The following is a 17,800-nucleotide window of genomic DNA, read 5'->3' on the forward strand; positions in this document are numbered from 1 at the left end:
TTAGGTCAAGGCAGACCTTAAAGCTCCGGTTTGCACTGCACACATGCAGGCGCGTTGACATAGTTTCCATACCTGACTGTCACACACAGCTGGAGCGGGTGTTTGGAGGCTGCAGAGCCAGCAGGTGGTACTATACTGCCGGCTGTTGAATGCGAACGGCCGGCCGGACGAAGAGCCAACAACTGAAGGGGAGAACAGAGAGGTTTGGCCGTACAGGATAAGCAGTGAAAGACGAGGAAACAAAGAGAGGTTCTGTGACAGCACGAAGATGGACTCGGAGCAGCCCGCGGTCCCTTCAGCCATTGCCGTCCGCAGCAGCTCTGCTCTCCCCGGCTTCTGACTCTCCGAGCTGCTCGGGGCAGGACGGTGCCACTTGGCGGGCTGCAGCAGGCGGAGTGCAGCGCCTTGCGGTGAAACCTCCCCCCCCTGGAGAATAAAGCAAGAATAAAGCATCTGGTAGCTGTGACTGAAAGGAAGAGGAGACCAACTGGGACAGCAGCAGCAGTTTCAGGACGCAAAACATTGTTAGATAACAGACTCGACGAGGTTTTACACCGAAATGGGGTAAGCGCTTCTCTATCCATGACACAGATTTAACTAGACTTTAAGTAAGAATTAAGAGCGGGGAAAATGTTATAGTACAGGGACAAACTTTTATGATTATTCCGTTTTTTTTTTTCTGGTATAATTTTTTATTAAAGTAATTTACGTTAACAGTTGTCTAACCAATCCTCAGTCTTCTCTTTTACAGAAAAGAAGTCTTGGTGATCTTCTAAGATGTTTCCTCACCACAGAGAAAGGTATGGCCATCTACCAGCTTGTCCTTTTCTATTTCTTTATGTTTTTTTCACCCAGGCATTTAGATTTCTTGTACTTGCATGTGACATTGGGATGGCAGACACTTTACATAAATCGAACACAAATACTTTGAGATCTTGTTATCAGATCAGGGGGACTTAAGCTTTGATTTAAAGCAATCATTTTTAGTGAGTTTAAAACTGTAGTAGTAAGGCTGCAGATGAACATTTATCACTGCTCTGCTGATGTTGGCTGTGGAGCACATCTGGAGCAGCGCTCTGGTTTCATTTCAGACTTAATGAATCTGTTAAATTAAGACATATTGTTATGTAGCCCCATGTGGCCCCAGCTTAGTTTATTTAAAACCATTTTCAGCTGATTGGGAGGAGAAGCATAGATTCTGGGGCCATCCTAGGGGAGCAGGTGTTACCATGACAAAATCCTACTTTCACTCACATTAATGTAGATATTTCCTATTGCTGCCTCACTCCCTTTTTATTAATCAGACTGTGTAGTGTTTAACATTTCTCTTAGAAGATTTAGATCAAAAGAAACCAGGTGAAACAGATTTTAGATATTGTAGTTAGTGACAGAGGTCAGAGCTACGCCTCAGGATGAACACACTAATTCCTGTCTAATCACTCCCAGGCTTTGTTATCATGCTTAGAGACCTCCATTAAGTAGGCCACCCCTCTACTGAGGATGAAGGTCAAGTAATTGAATTGTTCTGCTGTTCAGTTAACAGACTATACAGAGGGGGAAATAATTATTCAATCCCCTGGTGAATCACTTCATTTGACAAGAAAAATAAACATCACATAAAAGTTATAATTGATTTGCAGATCAGTGAGTGAAATTCTTGACTGCTGCTATGCAGCTTGATGCTTCAGCTCCCTCCAACCGTTTTCTATAAGATTGAGGTCTGGAGCCTGGCTGCACCACTTTATGACCTCTTCTTTAGCCACTCCTTTGGTGCTTTGGCAGTATCCACAGTTTCATGGTACATGGCCCCGTCTGTTTCCACCTCTGTGCTTGTCTGTAGAGGATGGTGTTCTTTTAGTCGAACTCAGCATTTCTCTTCCAAAGAGCTCGATATTGGTTTTCTCGCAAACCTTCTCTAAATCGAGATTGTCACCGGCAAACTGAAGACAGAGGTGTGCACGTGCCTTCTTGAGAAGGGGAACTTGCAGGTGCTGCAATATTTCAATGTATTGCAGCATCCTGTGTTACCAATGGTGTTCTTGGTGACTGCAGTTCCAGCTGCCTTCAGATCGTTAACAATCTCTTCCCTTGGAGCTTTGGGCTGATCCACCACCTTCCTCAACAATCATCCTCAGCCCATTTGTCAAAATCATGCATGCAGCTCCAGACATGAGGTTTTTGTTTCATATTTTGTCTCTATTAAAATGCAGCTGCCATAAAAACGACACTGTTCATTTCTTTCAGCATATACATACACTAGTTTGAAAACCTTTGTGTTTCAAACGTTTTCTGAGAGAGGAAACTAAACATGTTGACACAAACACGTTTGCAGCCTGTGTTTGTCCGTTTGCTTGATTCCTGGTTCGTTCTGTTTGCAAAGCGGTCCGTGTTGTTCGGTCGGATGCCAGATATTATGTGGCAGAGCTCGTCACCTCAGGCAAGGTGAAAGCGTGGCAGTGATGGGATGATATTAGAGTTAATAGCAGGTCCACCTTCACTCTTACCCATTTTATGTTCTGTGTAAAACTAGCACTTTATGATTGTTTGACATCAGTGACCTTATTGACTGACTCATGGGCTTCATGGAAAATAAAGAATAACATAAATATGACAGATTATTTGATAGCCCATTGACTTTCTGATAACTGGTTAGTAGCTTTATTCCCCTTGGGCTTAAATAATGACCTGTTTTTACCATTTTCTGCAGAGGTCACAGCGGGTTTCCTGTCTTAATCAGGAAGCATAAAAGCCGCAGGCAGCAGAGTTAATGTGACTGAAAAGCAGAATTGCAGCATGGCTTATTATCAGACTGGAACATGGTTGAAAGGGTTAGGCTTCTGCTGCTGTAGCCCATCTGCTTCAAGGTTAGATGTGTTATGCATTCAGAGATGCTCTTCTGCATAACTTGGTTGTAATGAGTGATTATTTGAATTAATGTTGCCCCCCAGGTGGGGTCAGAATTGAAGCAGGCTGGCCATTCTCCTCTGACCTTGGCATCAACAAGCTTAGTGGATATTTTCAGACCATTCTCTGTAAACCCTAGAAATTATTGTGTGGGAAAATCCCAGTAGATCAACAGTTTCCGAAATACTCAGACCAGCCTGTCTGGCACCAACAGCAAAGTCCCTTTTTTAAGCACCTTTCTCCATTCTGATGGTCAGTGTGAGCTATAGCAGGTTATCTCAACCATGTCTACATGAAATGCATCCAGAGAAACCATTGTTGGTTTTTGTATTTGCAATGAGGTCAGGTGTGACTGCACCAAGACTAGCCAAAATAATGCAGTTCCACTGGAAATAGCTATAGTGCGTTAAAGAATACACGTCCTTTTTTTGAACTATTTCATTATTTTACTACATAGCAGCTCTTCTGATTTGCATTTCTATACCAGTGAATGACAGCAGCGTCTTCTTGTGATACTCACTTTCACCCCTGTTGAGGAGAAAGGAGGGGTTAGCAGTGCTGCTGTTCACACCACAGGGCAGTGGTTAAACCACCTCCGGGCACCACTGACTGTGTTGCTTTGATATATTTACCTCGTATCCAGGATACATCGGAGCAAAACCTGCCAGGCGCAGATCAGAGCGTGGAGGGTGACGACTCGGGAGAGGGTTCAGAGGGTTCTAGTCAACATGCTTTGCCAGCTAACCCTGTTTGACTGGTGGATGACGCAGGAAAAATTGTGGGAGATAGCCAAAGGATGATCTGTCCCTGGATGACAGGGGAGACAGCGATGTCCTGTTATGAAAAAAAAGATGGATTTGTGTTTTTTATGTAAACAAGAAAGGATTTTTAAGCAAAACGGTTTTATTAATGGACCATATTTTAATGGTTTGATGCTCATTTTATACATTTAGACTTTACATTCAGTTCCTTCAGTGCCAGTGCACACTACTTTAAGTCTGCAGAGGGATTTTTACTTTGACATTCCCTTCTCACAGCATCTAATCATCATCCCTCTGTGATTCCTCCTTCAGGGAGCAGCCGATCTTCAGCGCCCGGGCCCATGTTTTCCAAATCGACCCCACCACCAAGAGGAACTGGATACCGGCCAGCAAGCATGCTGTCACAGTGTCCTTCTTCTACGATGCTACCCGCAACGTGTATCGCATCATTAGCGTGGGCGGGACAAAGGTGAGCGCGTGGGAAATTGGTGAAGACAAAACTTTAGATTCAGCAAAGAAGACAGATTAAAGATGGACAGGGGGAGAAACAATAAACAAATACAGATCTGCTGGCTTTGAAATAATGCCACAGGTCTAAAAAAGCAAGACAAATAGCAGCTTCAGATTGAATTTTTACTCATCAACCACACTCCCACCAGAAGTCCTGTGAGGTGAAGAATTATATAACAAACTAAACCAAATCGAAGCTCAACACATCAGCAGCCAGAGCATCTTTGGTCCGGGCTTGTGGATTTAGATTAGGCGGGTGGGGAGGGGACCCATCTGATCTCATCTTAGCACCTCTAGTGTGACCCACATTTCTGCCTCCCAGAAGGCAGCGCGAGGCAGCAGTTGGCCGTTCAGTAGCCCAATCCTGCCAGGGCTGGTGTCTGGCTCCACAGTAATCTTCTCTGCCACTGCTGCTCCTGCTGCTAGAATCCAGCATGTTATGTCAAGCACGTCGGCACACAAACGCAGAGCGCAGAGTTCATGTAATCATTGGTTGGAGGGGAAAGGGGTGGGGGATGCTTCTTCTTAAGCTGCCTGCAGTTCTAGTATTTTCAGTTCCATTACTCTAACACAGGAGATGACGTAAAATAAAAAAGGTTTATAAACAGGTGTGTTTTCCTTTTCTTTTTTTCTTTTTTGGGGTCATGTGTTAGGAAGGACAGAGCCAGCTTTGGCAACTTCCCAGAGAATGATGTGATAAACCTGGTAGATATGTTTTGATTGTGCAGCTGCTGCCCTTTTGGCAGAAGTGTGAGCAATTGCCGAAACAGGTCTCAAGGGAGAGCATGCGTGAAAATGGCATCCTGGTAACCTCCTATTAATGTTCATGCCAAACCAACCGCTGATTTTAACAAAACCTGTTCAGTAATACAAATACAGCGGCTCAATACTCCAGTTTATGGCCTTGCTACTATATCATCTATAGCTGTGGTGAGGCTCTGCTGAGGCCTATTTTCGATTTAAATGCTCCAGCATAAGTCTCTAATGTTAGTGCGCAAAGATTTACTATGAAATGTGAACCAAATGTAATAGCAACATGTCCAGATGCTTGTGGAAGCATTAAAACTCTCAATCTCACTGATGGGAATAAACAAAGTGAGTAGGGACCGTGAGTGTCAGTGCTAAATTCCAAGACCACCCCTTTCATACTGTGGCTGATGAAACACTTAACTTTGGACCACAGAGTTAAATGCCAAGCTGGATGCCACATCCCTGACATAGCTAAAATGTGAACCCTGTTACAACATCTGCACACATCCTTTAAAGCATTCTGTTTACACACCAGTAAACAGTCTTCATATGGGGAGTTACATGGTGCATTAAACATTCAGAAGAAGGTGTGATGGGGACGTAAAGAGAGTGCGTATGGTTTGGAGGGGCACACTGGCGTACTCGACCTTCATTTTTGATCTTGGTTCAGTTACTAATATCGATCTCACTCTGCTGTGACTCCATTGGTGTGACTAAATTTGACCACAAACAAACACGTTAACACCTGCCGGGCATTACTCCCAAAACATGTCCCGCTTTATACATTCAGATATTACATTCACTTCCTTCAGTGCTCACTGTAAGTCTGCAGAGGGATTTTCCCTTCAACATGCTTTATTTTCTATTTTACTTTAAATGGAAATGTAATTTACAAAGTGAATATCATGCGGTATTTATTAGGATGGGAAAAATAGTGGAATTCAGTAGGAAAATGCATATTGAGGTGTTGTCTAGTTATTAAATAATAGATGGACTGGTACTTATATAGCACTTTTCTACTCTACTTATTCGCCTTAGTTCTTTTAAACCTAACATTCCCACTGAGGCTCAGGAGGTAGAGCGGGTCGTTTATCAGCTGAAAGGTTGGTGGTTTAATTCCTGGTTACTCCAGTATCCTCAAGTTGAAGTATCTTTGGCCACGATACTGACATGGAGTTTTATCTACTGGGGTGTTTTAGTATAATAGATACGGTGCTTAAGAATAGAGATGTGTTTGAGTGAATGAAGCACTTTTTGTGCTCAGATAGAAGAACTGCTATATAAATATCATTACATCTGCCCAGGGATACGTCAGCAATCAGCCAGGGAACCACTTACCTCCCAGTTGGTGGATCTTCTGAGCAGCCACAGGCACATCTGTAGAATTGGTTTTCACACCACAGCTAACTAAAGGCATTATTTTTTTATTAAAACCCTTGTTTTGCAGTCACTTTTTCAAACAGAGTCTGAGTGTCGCTGTGGTGTTTTCAGTGAGAAAAGTCTCATCTTCTGGAGTAAGACTCTCTCCAAGTTTTCTCAAGGCTGTGAGGATGTACATTTTCTGCTGCGTGTACACATCTGGTAACAGTTTCCCCATCATCACATCCGGGTCCATCTCTGCCTGTCTTATTCTCAGTCGTTCCCGGCTGCTTCGAGGAAAGAGTTGTATCAACTCCCAGGTTTTGGAGGCATCAGCCAAGCCTCCAGCGTCACATCAGCCACTGAGCTCATCCACAATTATCTCATCTCCTGACATAAGTCATTGAATTCATCCAGCTGCTCCAAAGTTTCCCTCTTTGTCTCTTCATGCTCTTCCTCATCCAGTTCTTCTCAGCATTCCTCCAGGTCCATAAGTTGATGCATTAATTTATCGAGTTGTTCCTCCATATTCTGCCTCAATTTGTGGAGAGGTCATCTACGGTTAAAACTGCATTTTGATAACTTTCTTAGTAAAGTAAGAGTAAAATGTTACCATTCACTGGTGAAATGTGTCATAAGTTATCATAAGAAATAAAAATAATAACTTGCAGTGCCTCAGTTAGAGCATGTTGCTGCCATAGTGTAAGAAGGAAGATAGCGTCTGCTCCCAGAGCCATCTGCTCTCTTCACCTGCACCTAAGGGGACGACCTCTGTTATCTCTTTATCTGCAGGCAATTATCAACTGCACTGTTACGCCCAGCATGACATTTACTAAGACGTCTCAAAAGTTTGGTCAGTGGGCTGACAGCCGCGCCAACACAGTCTACGGTCTGGGCTTTGCCACAGAGCAGCAACTGCATCAGGTAGGCCAAAGTACAGCACTTTGAAAAATGTGCCATCCATTTCTTGTAGAGGGTTTGTGCTGCGTTGTCTAGGAGGTCATGACTTGCCCTCTCCTGTAAAGTTTGCAGAGAAGTTTAAGGAGGTGAAAGATGCAGCTCGTCTGGCGCGAGAAAAGTCACAGGACAAAGAACTGGCCAACACTGCGCTCACCATCGCTGCTCCTCAGGTGAGCGCCATCCTTTTAGAAAGCGTGAGCATGAAAGAAGAGCAAAGGTTTGTGAGTGTCACCGAGAAGCTGTAAATGTGAAACCTCTGTTATTCATGCAGTGACACATTTTGGGCATTTCAAGACTGAAATTAGATGATTAGATGAATGCACCTGTATTACTTGCTGCAGCTCAGCTATTAGACAGGGCCGCTGTGACTAAATCAAAGGAGGGACGGGGAGAGAGGGGAACGAAAAGCAAAAGAAATGTGAGCTGGGTCAGTTGTCTCAGAGGGAAGTGAAAGTGAGGAAAACTAGGACGATGGTAAAATTATCCCATGCTGCTCAGCAGTACACCACACTCACATTTTCTCCCCACAGCTACCCAGAAGCCTCTGACTTGAAACACTTCTAATGATGAAAACATAGTCAGCTCAGGGCCCTTTTCCATCAATAAAGAATAATCAGCCTTCAGTTACATCTGCCTGATCTTGAGGAACATGCCTATTTCCTTTTTAATTCTACGGCTGAGCAGGTTCCAAGTGACGTCTCTCACTCCCGATCGATTTAACGAACACATTGGGAGAGCCAAAGCTCCAGAAAATTGCCAACTGCTTCAATTCATTGTACTTGCTAAGTGGCACTGCACTGCATAACTGATCAGTCCGCAAAGCACGCTTTCTGACTGTGATGTGTTGAAAAGGTCGTTTCGTGTTGTGTGCTTCGTGGTGATATGTTCTTCTTTTCTGTTTTTTCCACCTCACGGATTTCCTCTGCAGTTCTCACAGGTGAGTCATTATTTAGAGGAAATGTAAAACACGTGTGCAGGAAGCATCTTTATTTTTTCTTCTTGCCTCTGAGTTTTATACATTTTATACCTTCTCTGATGGGCAGACATTTATTATTGTTATCACGAGCTGTATAGCTTTGCTTGATTTTATATGCAGACTTTGACTTGAATGGGATTTTAACATCTAAAAGCAGGCGGTCTCTCTTCACTTTGAATAAATCCATTTAATGCATAGTCTGTTTATTTTTTAATAATTCTGCATTAGTTATTATGAGAGTCCATTTACTGATGTGTTTCTCAGGACCTCTCGGATGAACTCCAGTCTCCACCGGTGATGTGCGTGAATGGACCGGAGGACAAGCTGTTTCGCAGCCAGAGCGCAGACATCACCCTGTCTTCTGAGAAGGAGCGCATTAAAAAGATGCTCTCTGAGGGGTAACTACACACACACACACACACACACACACACACACACACACACACACACACACACACACACACACACACACACACAGAGAGAGAGAAATGAAACCAAGGAAGCCTTGAAGTTTCATTACTGAGAGCTGAAACAGCCTGATTTCAAACACACCTCATGACCTTCTTCAGTGAAAAAGGTTTTCTAGGTAAATCTCACAACTCGACAGCCATGTTGGTAATGCCAAGTCTTTGCAGTTTTGCACTATACCTGGATTTGCATCAGTGCAACATGGCTAGTTTTATGTTTTTGCATTTAGCCATTATGAAGAGGAAGACTGGCTTTTTAGAATATGAACAGACTGCATTTACAGATACATACAGTCATGTGAGAATTAAAAATTTTGGAAGTGGAATAACTTAATTTGTCATCTCTCACATCACCGTGGTGGAATTCAGACCCACTTTTCCTTATACCGCTGCTTCAGCTCATTAAGGCCTACAGGCATTAATTTATGTACAGCTCACATCAGCATTTCATCAGGTTGAAGGTGGACTTTGACTGGGCCTCTTGTAACACCTTCTTTTTTGTCCATACTGTTGTATATTTGCTGCTGTGTTTAGGATCATTATCCTGTTGTGTGACCCAGTTTGGGCCAAGTTTTAGCTGTCAGCCTCACATTTGACTCTAGAGTACTTTAATATACGGAGCAGTTCATGGTCCCCTCAATAACTTTGTAGATGCAAAACAAGCCCAAATCATCACCCCTAACAGTTGGCATGAGGTGTTTGTGCTGACATGCTGTGTTTGGTTTTCTGGTGCTGTGTATTATGGCCTAACTTCTCCGCTTTGGTCTCGTCTATCCACAACACATTGTCCCAGTGTGCTGTCATGAACGTCAGCATTTACCACGCTAACCTCTAATGAGTCTGAGATGTAACTCTTGGTGATTTTGAAACTTCTGTGAGTATTGCACATTGTGATCTTGGGTTTCATTTTCTTGAACATCCAATCCTGGGAAGATTGTAGAATTGCGTTAACACATACCTGAATGGTTCAAGGACATCCAGCATCTACTTGAGCGTGTGGACTTATAGGGGTCAGAGATTGAGCCACTGACATTCTGATTGGTCGATGACCCGCTCTACGTGGCCACCCCAACGGAAAAATACAGTATAACAATCTAGTAGTTGCTGTAACCACGCACTGTGTTTTACAAACGGTCTTTGTAACATCATGAGGGTTTTTCAAATTTCAAGTGGACTGTGCTTCTGGCTGCACTTAACCAGACAATCCATTACCTTTTGGTTCCTGAGTGTTATCATGGTTTTCATTTTTTGTGTGTTAATTAACGCCACTGACGTCATTCAGTTTGTGAAGCTCCTAAGGAAATGAACAGGCCATTGTCGAAGTGTTGACTCATACATAACACTGAATGAGGCTTGGAAGCATCCCTCCATTCAGTGCTTTGAGCCACCCACAATGCTTTTATACCCTATAGTCCAATTACCACGAAGAAAGCAGCTCCTGAACGGTTACCATGGCAAAGTGTGGCCAGTTTACAACATCAAGCTTTGGAGATGTAGGACAGAGCAAAGGAAAAGGATCAAAGATGAAGACAGCATATCAAATTCAATCATCTTATGTCTTCTGTGCAGGTGGCATAAAAGTGGACTCATGGAGTGGGAACTGGCTTGTCTTACAAGTCATGCATTCATCAAATGTGCAGGAAATTCAGTTTAAAGCCACAGAGATAAAGAAGTTTCAAGGTCACATCATTTTAAACTGGAACAAACGTCAGTGGGGACTGAAGAACCGTGATGGAAAGATGTGAAAAAATACACAAATCTTTATCTGTCATCATCATCTGTCATCTTCCGTTTGTCTTTTTCCTGATGGAAACAAATGTCAGCCTCGGTTGTTTTTTGAAGAACCTTTCCAAAGTCTCTTGATGCAGTCGGTCAGTTTGATCTCTGCTCTCCGGGTCGGGGTTGGGGCTTTAATAAGTGTTTCTTTGCTTTGTCACCAGACCTGTGAAATAAGTTTCCGTCTGCCCTTTAGGTGTGCGGCTGCAGGCTACAGCCTCCTCAACACTTGTGTAGTGGCTCTGTGATTGTGTTAACCAGGCCATCAGTGTTTCATCATGTTCCAGACTCTTGGCAGCAGTACAGCTTGCTTGTTACTCCACAACCAGCTATTGTGTTTAGCCTCATGTTGCAGTGCTTGACACAAGACTCGATTTAATATTGAAGTCATCAACATGTGGCAGTTTTGTTTATTACTAACACTGCATAAGCTTTTTTACCTGTAAAGATTTGTAAGTACCTGAATCAGAATCAGCTAAATTTGCACTGCATTGTTTGTCATACAATAGATCAGTTTTCTCAATTTTATATAGCGGGATACAGAGTCAGATATGACTCCACTTAATGAAATCTAAAATCTAAAAAGCATTGTTGCTTTTGTTTTAATAAGTAACAGTTTTTCTTCTTTGTTAGGAATTTTAACATTTTTTACACTAAAGTTAAGGTCCAGCTCACTGAAACAGCAACTGATGAAACGGGTCTCGAGTCTATCCCAGCTGCCATAGGGCGGGAGGCAGGGTGCGTAGTTTTGGATTTGACGTAGATGTGTATTGGTATTCGTGTTTTTCAGGTCTATTTGTGAGATGAACCTGGAAGCTGAGCTCTTCACTTTACAGGACAGCAACTCTAAGTTGGTGGCAGCTTTGCATGAAGCGAATGCTAACGTGGAGCAGTGGAAGAAACAGCTGACAGCATATCAGGAGGAGACCGAAAGACTCAGAGACCAGGTGAGCCTCAGGGAGTTTGAGGATGCTCTGATGAAGTGTGTTCACCCTGAAGTCTCACCTATTAAATTATAGAAACATATGAAATACAGGATGTTTTTTTTCTTGTTAAAAGCAGTAATTACTATTAGCAAACACTGGGATCCTCCATCCCAGTGTTTGCCAATAGTAATTACTGGATTGTTGGTTTTGTCTCTTTATCTTTATGACTGCTACAAATCAAACTCCTTGGATCTGAACTGGAAAAACCCCCCACTAAGAGTATACATCACTACTACTTCATCAGTGAACAATAACAATGAGATCCATTACTAAGCTTTATGCCAATAATATCCAAAATTGTCTGGCATGTGCTGGCCACAGATACATTTAAAAAAGCTGGGAAAAAAGTGGTGTTTTGCTGAGCTCATGCAGCAGGAGATCTGGATTAACTCTGGGACTCCTGCTGCGTGCCACGCCCCCATCTCTCCCCATGTACCTGTCTAAAACTTTCAGAATCTAATGAAGGCATAATGACCTAAAATAAACTTACAATAAGCTCAACAGTACATGAGCTTATTGTACATGTAAGCTATTATGAGCTTACATGTTTTAATTTTGAGTACACCTACACGCTGCAGACTAAATTCTTCTTCCTCATTCCCAGGACTTTTTAACCTCCCACTTTTTTATTGTGTATAGTAGCTTTTGTCTTCATAGCTTCTTTGTATCCCTGCACTCCAACTTTTATGTGAGACTATAACATCCCACATGTGAGTTTTGCTTTGGATGCTTAAGCAGAAAGTCACCTTGTAAACGAAATCATTTTAAAGCAGATGGTTTGAAACTGCATTTTAAAAAAAGTCATTTTTAGCTGATGGAAGCTTTACTGTAAAGTGAGTGTAGCAATGCAAACATCACCTCTCCTTTAAATCCTGTTAATGCTTTCTAAAGAGTGCTGGAGTCAGATGCTGAAATTGGCTGAATGATCTTATTGTTTTATTTCATAATAATTTGTTTTCAATAGCAAAAAGGCAGATTAAAATATCTCTGTACTCTGGGTTTTCACTTTTTTCCAGTGGTCCAAAGACACACTCAGAATTTCCCACTGCCTCACATCGCCTCTTGTCTAATGCACTCTGGCTGAGAAGGCTCCATCCACCAACTATCAGCACAATAAGGAGTTTAAAGAACGGAGGGATTAGTTATTCATGATAATGCATCATCTGTGACCTAAAAGTTGAGACATACGGTTAACAAAAAGTTAAAATTCTGAGTCTAAAAGCTGAGAAGTTTTCTCCTCTGGCCTCTGAAGCTCTTATACAGCTCTGCAGTAACCCGTGGAGTAGAAACTAATGGTTAAGGTCACACCTAGTGATCATTTCTGGAGTGTAAAGCTGTGGAACAGGAACACAAGTAAGATTGCACAAGCAACAGAGAGATATTGCTGCAAGACTTGTCCAGGGTTGTGTGCCTCTACGCTGCTGAGCGAAGCCCTGCTGCTTTTGATTGGGTCGTCCTTTGCAGACACTTCATTTCCTTGTTTTGAAACTGGAAGCTTTGCTGGTAACACACTCCATCAATCTCTGACTTGTGCTGCAGGCTTTTTCCCCTCAGAAGCTTTAATCAAGGCGTTACCTGCGCTGGTTGAAGCGGTTCACTAAGTACACACCAAATTTCACCTTTCGCCACAAGGGAGTTCGGTCTAAACACCGAGAGCCTCACGAGGGTTTTACACTTGAATTACTTCTCAGGCTCCGGTGGATGCAGATGCCTCTGCCCTCCCTGTACCCGCTCATCAATAAAAGGTATTTTCATATTTGCTGGGAGCTGATTCCTCTGGGGACGACCTCGCCTCAGGCTGACATTTACAAACCTCTCTGATTTGATGCTTTAACACCTCGATCCCTTTCCATTATAGCCCAGCCTTACAGTATCGATCACTACTGTTTAATTCGTAAGCGCTCCCCTGGTATTTCAGCAAGAAACAGCTCTCACTATTTTGGTCCACATCGACTGATTAAATCATACAAGTGAGAACCCCGTCTCCTTTGGACCGAGCTAGTTCCTACTGTTTGAGGAAGGGGACCAGGTGGCTGAAAATGGTTCATGTCTCCGGGGTGGTGTGTGTGTGAGAGAGAGAGGGAGAGGGGGGTTTGTAGGACAGCAATATCCTACTTTCAATGCCCCAGTTAGGAAAAAATGAAAAATCACCAGAGGGAGTTGGCATCCACTTGTTTCTCTCTTTTTTTTTTTCCTCTTTTCTTCTTTTGAGTCTAAACCATACGCCGTTTAAAATAATCCAACGGGGCATTCGGGGTGTTTTTGGAGGTGTCCTTCTGTTTTTCTTTCTAATTCATGGAGCTCAGATGAAATGCAATGCAATGAGGATTTCATTCATTAAAGTGTTGCTCTTCTACAACTTCATTATAGTAGAAGTAGCCGCTTATTGTTGCAGGTGAACGCTGTGAGCCATCTGTAGGTATGAATGAAAGCAAACAGAGTTGAGTGCTCTCTGTGATAAGTTTAATTCTGTCCGCTGATGAGCTCTTTAGCTTTGATAAGAGTTATAGGTGTTAAAAGTCTATGAGTTTTCCTGTTATTCACCTTTACGTTTCATGTCGTTGTTAAAATCTTTAGGCTTTTATGTCTGAATTACTATAGTGTGGTGCAGGGACTGGAGCCTTTCGGTGTAGAGGGTTCTCTTGCCTCCCACAGTGCAAACACGTGCATGTTACTGTAGGTTAACTGGTGATTTTGAATGGCCATAGGCGTGAAAGTAAGCATGAATGGCTGTCTCTGTGTGTTATCTCTGTGATGGGCTGGTGACCTGTCCAGAGTGCATCCTATCTCTTGCCCTGGCACAGCTGGGATTGGCTTCCGCAGCCCTGCTTATCCCTAAATTGGATAAGCCGATAAGAAAATAGATGGATGGTCCAAACTGAGTGCATCATCAAAACGTTCTGACGAATGCTAGAATAAGTCCTTTTAATGTTTTTAGCTGTGCTTCAGTTATTTTGGTTGTGTTTTACCTTAATCCAGACTGTAAAATTCAGTGGGATGGGTAACCATGTTTACATTTATTCCTGGTGAATTCTAATGTCTATGCAGATAATATATTAGAGCCACACTTTGGTTAATATTTATAGCTTGACATAGCAATAGTCATCAATGATTTGGATAAAATTTGGCATAGCTATTCCCTTAGGATGGAGTGTCATAACTTTAGTGATCGCAGTGACATCAGGTCAGAAATCAGTTTATTTAGCTGAATATTAAGTACCTCAAAGACTAATCAGCACATGATAAACATGGTAAACATTACACTTATAAAATAAGTGCTAACTCTGCACGTTAGCATGCTATTCTAAAGTTTGATCTCAGAGATAGCAGTGTGTCCACAGATTCTTGCTTAGCTGTATTAAATAATGTTATATCAGCTGTGATCAAGCCATAACCTCCAGCTTAGACTGTGTGTATGTGTATTTCAGCTCTTAGACTGAATGGCATGGTGCAAAAATGTGTAACTTTACTGCTCAGGGCTTCCTTTTCAGTGCATAGAAAGCAGTGCTGCTGTTTGTGTTTGCCCACCAAAGCTATTTCTGGATTGTACACATGGTGAAGTGCCAGCCAGCGTGCGAATTCGTCTTTGTGGCATTTTGTCCTCTTCCACAGCACTCTTATGAAACCAAGGCAGACGGAGGAAGAGGCGTATTGTGTTGGAGAAAAGCTGCACAGGATAGAGTGTTAAACTAGGCTGGATGGGCCGACTGGAGCCTTTCTGTGTGGAGTTTTCGTGCTCTCTCTGTGCCTGCAAAGATGTCGAAAAACATCCATGTAAGGTTAATTTTAAGCTGGTCAGAGGTGTGTTTGTGAGCATGAATGGCTGACCAAGGTGTTCCCTACATCTCAACCAATCTGAGAAACCCAACCAAACATGAGGTCACTCTGATCTGCATTTCACATTGTCTTTGTTCTCATTATAGTTCAATTGTTTTAAGTAGACCGGGGAAAAATAATTTGAATGAAACCAGTAATAATCTGGACCAAATAAAATCTTTTTAAAACATTGTCCTACATACACAACATTTCCATTGGTATGTTTTGTAAGGTGGCTGACCTTGAAGCCCACGGCCCCAGTGATCTGTTGAAGGATGAGCTGACCCAGTCCCTGGAGGAGCTCGAGGCCTTGCTGAAGGCTAAAGATGAGGTTGGATATTTGCTAAATAACAAGGAATGACATGACACATCAACAAAAACATACAAAAACTGACTTTTTGATGAGTACCTTTCATTCATTCTCTAGGAAATTCACATTTTGCAAAGCAAAAAAGCAGAGTACCACGAAATGGAGCATCAGCGTGACGAGGCCATCCACAGATTACGGGTAGGAGTGACGTTTTTACAGTAACTCGGCATGTTTTCATTGCTTATCGGGTTCTGGTAAACCTAATATTTCCCTCTGCCTTTTCTGTGTTTACCGTTCATTTCAGGAGATGGAGATGCGAAACTCGGAGCTGGAACGTCGCATCCAGAACACGGAGCAGAACCTGAGTAACTCTCTGGAGGACCGGGATCGCTTGGATACTGAGATCCAGAGAGCCATAGAAATTCTGGACATCAAGATCTTTGACCTTAACGACCTCCGCCAGAGCCTTGTTAAACTTATTGACAAATAGGAAGGGTGGGTGAAACATGGCAGAGTGCAACCTGTAAGAGAAATGGAAGAGAGGACAGGGGTTCCGGCAGGAAGCAGTAAACAAAATAAGAAGGAGCTGGTCCCGGTCCTCTTCAAGCACAAAACCCACCTCGGCTGCAGGAAGGTCTGTGTCACAGCAGTGACGGCAACATCGCGCAGGCGCTGACTCTGAGCAGCAGCATATATATGGTAGAGCTTGTCCCGACTTAACGTAACGCTTCATGTTGCTTTCGAGGGTAACACTCAGTGCAATAAACCAACTTATAAGGTAAGTGCTTAACAATGCTAGTCATTTAGGATTTAGAACTGGTGCTTCTGGTCTTTCATAAGGATCACCTTTGTACCCAAAATCACAATGCAGTGTCAATATGAACAATAAGAGGCCTTGTTTTTCATCTTTACAACAAAATGAGTCCATGCTTAGAAACAGAGGAGCTGAAAAGTGAATGCACAAGACAAAAAAAAAAAGAAGTTTAGCTTATTTAAGAGCCTGCATACGCCATAATTATTACTGGGTTAACAGTTCACACAGGTCTTGTAGTTACCCATACATAATCTAGCAGCTATATTGTGTAATGTGAAGGACCAGTGTTAGTTTTTCAAAAGGAATATTCAAGGATAGTGAAGGCGTGTGCTCGTAGTTGTCGATAATGTGGTTAATCTAGGACATGCAACTTGAATAGCAACAGCATCTAAACATTGACACCAAAGATCAAATGTTAAGAGCGGGGGGGGGGGGAAGAGTTTTCCGTGGCTCGTCTTTTATCACATCTTCATTTCTTGTATTAGGAAACTTTTGATTCCTCAGTAAGCTACTTAAGTACATGGTAGTAATTAGGAAATATTAAGCAATTAAAGTTAGCATAACAATGGTTTTCCAAATGATATAAATCAATAAGCTGCACTTAAGAAGTAACCATAGGAAATTAAAATGCATCACTTAGTCTTACAGGTAAATATAAGTGACTTTTGAGCTTGTCCAGTCTGAATGATATGCTGTGCATCATCTACTAACAAAGCACTAACTTAGTAACTTATTTACAATAGCTCCACATCTTAATGAACACGTTTCTCTCATTGGTGTGATGCATCTGAAGAAATGTAAGATGTTTTCTGCCTTCTGTTACTTTTGAGCACATTACCTTTAGCTGTGGACAGTATGCCATAGGCCTTGAGATTGTGGCTGTACTGTATGAATAATTAAATACGTTAAAAAAGAAAAAGAAAAACTGAATGTCTACTTCAGAGTCTTTTCATCACACAGACTGTATCATATGACATTTTTTAAGCCTTACTGTACGGAGGATGAATGTGAACAGTGATGTCGGCTCTCTGGGCCGTGTCATGGTGGTTTGAAAATAAAAGCAAACATTATAATCACTTTATGCAGCATTTTGTCTTTTTCTTTCTTGGGTTTGTTTGTTTTTCTTTGGTGAATATTGCCTGAAAAAAATTCTTGTATGAAAGAATGAATGAGATGTTTTGGAAGTGCTCTGAGTACTTAAGTATAAGAACCAGTCCATTTACCATCATTTGCAGGTGCGACTAACTGGCTCGAAACCCAAACTCAAAATGTAATACTATTACCTACATTCAATAATGCTTTGCTATTTTTTAAAAAAATATATAAATTCAATCCAGTAATATTATTTCAAAATAAAAATTAAAAACACAGGGTTGTTGTGTTGTTGGTTTACTCTACAGACTAGAGATAA

General features: G+C 42.2%; 1 protein-coding gene across 1 annotated transcript; it reads left to right on the plus strand.

Annotated features, from left to right (window-relative positions):
- The first annotated feature begins 7 nt into the window (after positions 1-7).
- On the plus strand, positions 8-17,465 carry LOC146367428 (homer protein homolog 3-like). The gene is made up of 10 exons (XM_084911629.1): positions 8-564; positions 752-800; positions 3,978-4,134; positions 7,077-7,208; positions 7,310-7,414; positions 8,485-8,618; positions 11,254-11,410; positions 15,498-15,596; positions 15,693-15,773; positions 15,880-17,465. The coding sequence occupies exons 2-10, from the start codon at positions 778-780 to the stop codon at positions 16,063-16,065; spliced, it is 1,074 nt and encodes a 357-aa protein (XP_084767755.1). The 5' UTR covers positions 8-564; positions 752-777; the 3' UTR covers positions 16,066-17,465.
- Positions 17,466-17,800: the final 335 nt, after the last annotated feature.

The sequence above is a fragment of the Perissodus microlepis genome, chromosome 18, assembly GCF_051167445.1.
Source record: "Perissodus microlepis isolate ML-2025 ecotype Zambia chromosome 18, ASM5116744v1, whole genome shotgun sequence".
NCBI lineage: Eukaryota > Metazoa > Chordata > Actinopteri > Cichliformes > Cichlidae > Perissodus > Perissodus microlepis.

Coding starts and splice junctions, on each gene's coding strand:
- LOC146367428 (XM_084911629.1), top strand. CDS start 778: ATGTTTCCTCACCACAGAGAAAG. Junction 7,415..8,484: donor TCACCATCGCTGCTCCTCAG/GTGAGCGCCATC, acceptor TGTGTTTCTCAG/GACCTCTCGGATGAACTCCA. Junction 11,411..15,497: donor CCGAAAGACTCAGAGACCAG/GTGAGCCTCAGG, acceptor ATGTTTTGTAAG/GTGGCTGACCTTGAAGCCCA.